Here is a 3,860-nt window from a genome sequence, read left to right as displayed (position 1 = left end):
AGTAGTAGAGGCTTGGAGGTTTAATTCCCCAGAGCTGAAGCTCAGTATGAGAAAGGTAATTTGTCTGTCCAGAACAAAGATTAGGGAGCAGCCAGCAAGCATATTTAATAAATGAGCATCAAATATCTTCTACTATGGACACCGACAACACCAATTATGTCACTACAAGGGAATTGTTGAGTGATATGTAAACTAGAGGATTTTTAAGACCTTCTCTGAGAGCCATAATCTAACTCATGCTTTATTTAAAAGTTTAGAAGCTGAAGACTTGCTTGAAGAAGCTGAAGTTTGCTATGAACATTACCAACCGAAAAAGTCACTTTTAGTAGGTGATAATACTGTTGCAAACAAGAAACTCTATAGGAGTACTATCACTACCAAAAAAGCATCGAGAACTCTTGACAGTAATACATCCCCCTCAAATGAATCAGCACACAGGACGTCACAAACTAAGAGGTTGCATTCTGCAGGCAAGCAGTACCTATAGTTTAGAGCAAAGAGGTTTTCCTTCAGACTGCAGAGCAAGTGAAGTTAGAATTTACATGTGTGAACTGACTCAGAGAGGCAGGGACAGCCCTTTTCACTGCATTTGCCTCCTCAAAATGAAAAGCAAGTTTTTAAACAAAGTTAGGTCATGCCGCCCTTTCTGCCCCCACCAGTCACCAATCAGTATTAGCCTGTAAACTGTATCAAGGCAATGGTGAGTTCCTAACTTGTCACCTTCACATATGCAACAGAAATGCATTTTGATGCTGGGAGTATGTCTCAATCGCTTCAGGTGAACAAAAAAACCTGCTGAGTAATCTGCTATGGCTGTAATCTCTAGTGGTAGCATAACCTGACTGACTGATCTTTAATGTTTAGTAAAAGTACCCATTTCAGCCAACCCTGTCAAAGTGGAAGAATGTTTTTAATTAGTGGCCCCAAACCACACTGCTTTCTGGAAAACATCTCTGATCTAAACATCTTTAGACTCTTAAAAAAAAAAAAAACAAAAACATAACACACAAAACACAACTCCCTTGGCACCTGCCCCCGTAGCTTCCAAAACTCCATAAACCTGACAAATCTGTGAATTACCAACTTGCCTCCTCAACTGCATTTCAGTTTTCTGGGGTTCAGGTGCTCTACAAGTCCCCTTTGGTAGGAGAACTTACACTATTTTCTAGAGAGTATTAAAAAACACAATCCCAAACTAAAATCTCTCCCCCAGTCTCCTCTCTTACACTTCTTCATCTGCCTCTTCATTGACTGTAGCAGTGCAGTTAATAGGCAGCGACAGGAACTAATAAAAACCCGTTCTGTTGTCTCTGCATTTAGCTTCTACCAGGTATCTACAGTCGCAAGCTCTGCAAGCCCAGTACGATTTTACTTCTCTTTTCCATGTTCTGTGTTCCTCATCTGTGTCTACTGCTTTTATCGCAACTAAATCATTTTTATGTTTTGCTAAGGCATAGTAAGAAACTGATAAAACTAAATGACAATTTAGACACCTATTTGAAGTTACATTAAACTTTACACTCGTAGAAGACGAAGTGGATAAACCACTCTCTCAGAATGGTAAACCTTTTACTGCGGTGTATAAAGATGAATGGTTTTCCCTATATTTTTAAATGGGATATCTACAAATATTCATTTAACAGATTCACTGCTAGCTAGTCTATAGTACAATTTGTTTCATTAAAATTCACAACAGTATAAATCTATGAATCTTTAAATGTATTTGTACTTCCTTGAGAGGAGGCTGCACATTCTCCTCCAAACTTAATTATCTTTGTTCTGCCTAACTATATAGGACTTCTGTACTCGACTCTCATCACCTCGATTGACAAATTAAGTAAATAAAAAAGGTCCATGTTTTATTTTGATGTAATTACATTCACTGTATAAGAATACTTAAAGAATACTTAAAATTAATCAGTAAATTTATGCACAGAAAAAAAGCAAACACAGATATTGAAATGTAGCAACACAACAACAAAAATCCATGGAAATTAAAAACCAGTTTGTGTTTTCTTGGACATACTTCTCCACTAACTAAAACACAGTAAAAATATTCTTCTGTACATTACAGAATAGATCAGCCTAGCATTTGTCCCAGATTTTTTTAATCTTCCAAATTCCTATTTGCAGATAAATGTTATTTTTTGCAATCCTTACAGACATTAATGAAGTTCCTATTGTAAATCTATAAAGAATTACCAACTGAAGTGTGCACTTTTTGTTTCATTGCAATAACTCAGTGCTGTGTGATTGCCTGGGTTAATGATGAAAAAGTCAAATATACTATCAGAGCTGATGGAAAAATCTATCACCAATCTGAAATTAAAATTCATCTGTGGTCAATAAGATTTAATATCCATGCAAGTGGCGCTGTAAAGAGTAAATGAATCAATGTCATCAATACATAATCAGTATGAAATATGATGTGAATAAAATTATGTGCAAGAGTCATACATTCACTCTTTTCTGGACCAGGGTGGAATGAACAGTCTCTTAACTCAAGGTTGACAGTAATTGTTACAAATTAGGCACAGCAGTTATCAAAATGCACTCACTTGCATAGCTTTAGGACTTATTAAGGAGATTAAAATAGATCTAAAACTATCTAGTTGCAGAGTTACAGGACAACTGTTGATCAGATTTTTTTTTTTTCCCTTCTTCTCTATCGTTTACTCCTTTAGCTAGAAACCAAGAGCTATCCACCACAGATACATACAATTTCTAGTTGGACTATTAGCGTATTATGGAACGATAAGGAAATAACACTTTAGTTTTTAAATCTGAGTTATGACATATAAAACAGACAAGAAGATACTTCCAAAAGAGTACCCCAGCATGCTTCCTCACCTGAATCCTTAATATTAAAGTGAAATATATTGGTTTAGCTCAGGAACCATCCCTTTACAAGGCATTTATTTCCATATTAAAGGATCTGATTCTCCTCCCACAGAAACCTGCTCTCTCGTAGCCCTGAATTTCAAGATTATAAAACAAAATACTTATCTTTGCTAAAAGTTTATATTAACATATGCTCTCCATTTCGCTTTGTACACAAGGAGTTCAACAGCTGTACAGATGCACGTGCCCAAAATAAACTGACTCACCCTGTATGTCATATTTAAAAGGTTAGGACTTTCTCCCCATACTGCACACCTAAGTTATTTAAGGTAAGTTCAGTTACTTAAAGGTCTCCTTGCAGGGGTGGGGAATGTCCACCATTAGAATGAAAAGAAATTGATCTTCATTTAGCTCTAATAAAGCTTATTAGTAATTGTTGAGTATTCACCTTCTGGTCTGGCAGTAGTGGATTACTCTGAAGTGAATTCAAATGGCCATTGATGAGAGCTGTAGGTCTATCATGTTCACAAAATAAACTGCCATTGATGTAGTGAAACCGATCTCCAGGGACCAGGCGATTCCGGCAGGTAGAGCATGTAAAACACTGCAAAAGGAGAGAGATGGCGAGTGAAACAACTGCAAAAATTAAGTATGCTGCGGGTTTGAAAATTACACTTTGGAGACTGCAAGTACAGTTGAGATATGGAGCTGCTTGTTTTCTAGTATCTCCAAATATGGCATTAGTCTTACCTGTTGGGACTATGCAGTACATAACTCATGTATAGTTTTACCGATTACGAGAGAACAAAGCTACACACTAAGGGAAGCTTTATAATATGTACTCATATTTCTAGTTATTGCTTTGCATTTCATTCATAAGCAGGTGCATATTTTATACTGAAGAAGTACGGCAATACTAATCAGGTACTAAAAAAAAATATATAGGGGAAAAAACTCACCTTAAGATGATAGACATTGCCCTGTGCCCTCATGACCAGCTCACTAGCAGGGATGGACTG

General features: G+C 36.6%; 1 protein-coding gene across 1 annotated transcript in view; it reads right to left on the bottom strand.

Annotated features, from left to right (window-relative positions):
- The window catches only part of LMO4 (LIM domain only 4), a gene marked incomplete at its 5' end in the record, with an annotated part of 5,820 nt that overhangs the window by 1,833 nt on the left and 127 nt on the right, over window positions 1-3,860 (bottom strand). The window contains 2 exons of the mRNA XM_010141311.1: window positions 3,290-3,445; window positions 3,801-3,843. Coding sequence (XP_010139613.1) covers window positions 3,290-3,445; window positions 3,801-3,843 — 199 coding nt within the window. The remainder of the gene's footprint in view (window positions 1-3,289; window positions 3,446-3,800; window positions 3,844-3,860) is intronic.

This window comes from Buceros rhinoceros, unplaced genomic scaffold (assembly GCF_000710305.1).
Source record: "Buceros rhinoceros silvestris isolate BGI_N320 unplaced genomic scaffold, ASM71030v1 scaffold37808, whole genome shotgun sequence".
Lineage (NCBI taxonomy): Eukaryota > Metazoa > Chordata > Aves > Bucerotiformes > Bucerotidae > Buceros > Buceros rhinoceros.
The sequence above is the reverse complement of the archived record's forward strand: the minus strand, read 5'-3'. Positions and strand labels throughout refer to the sequence as shown.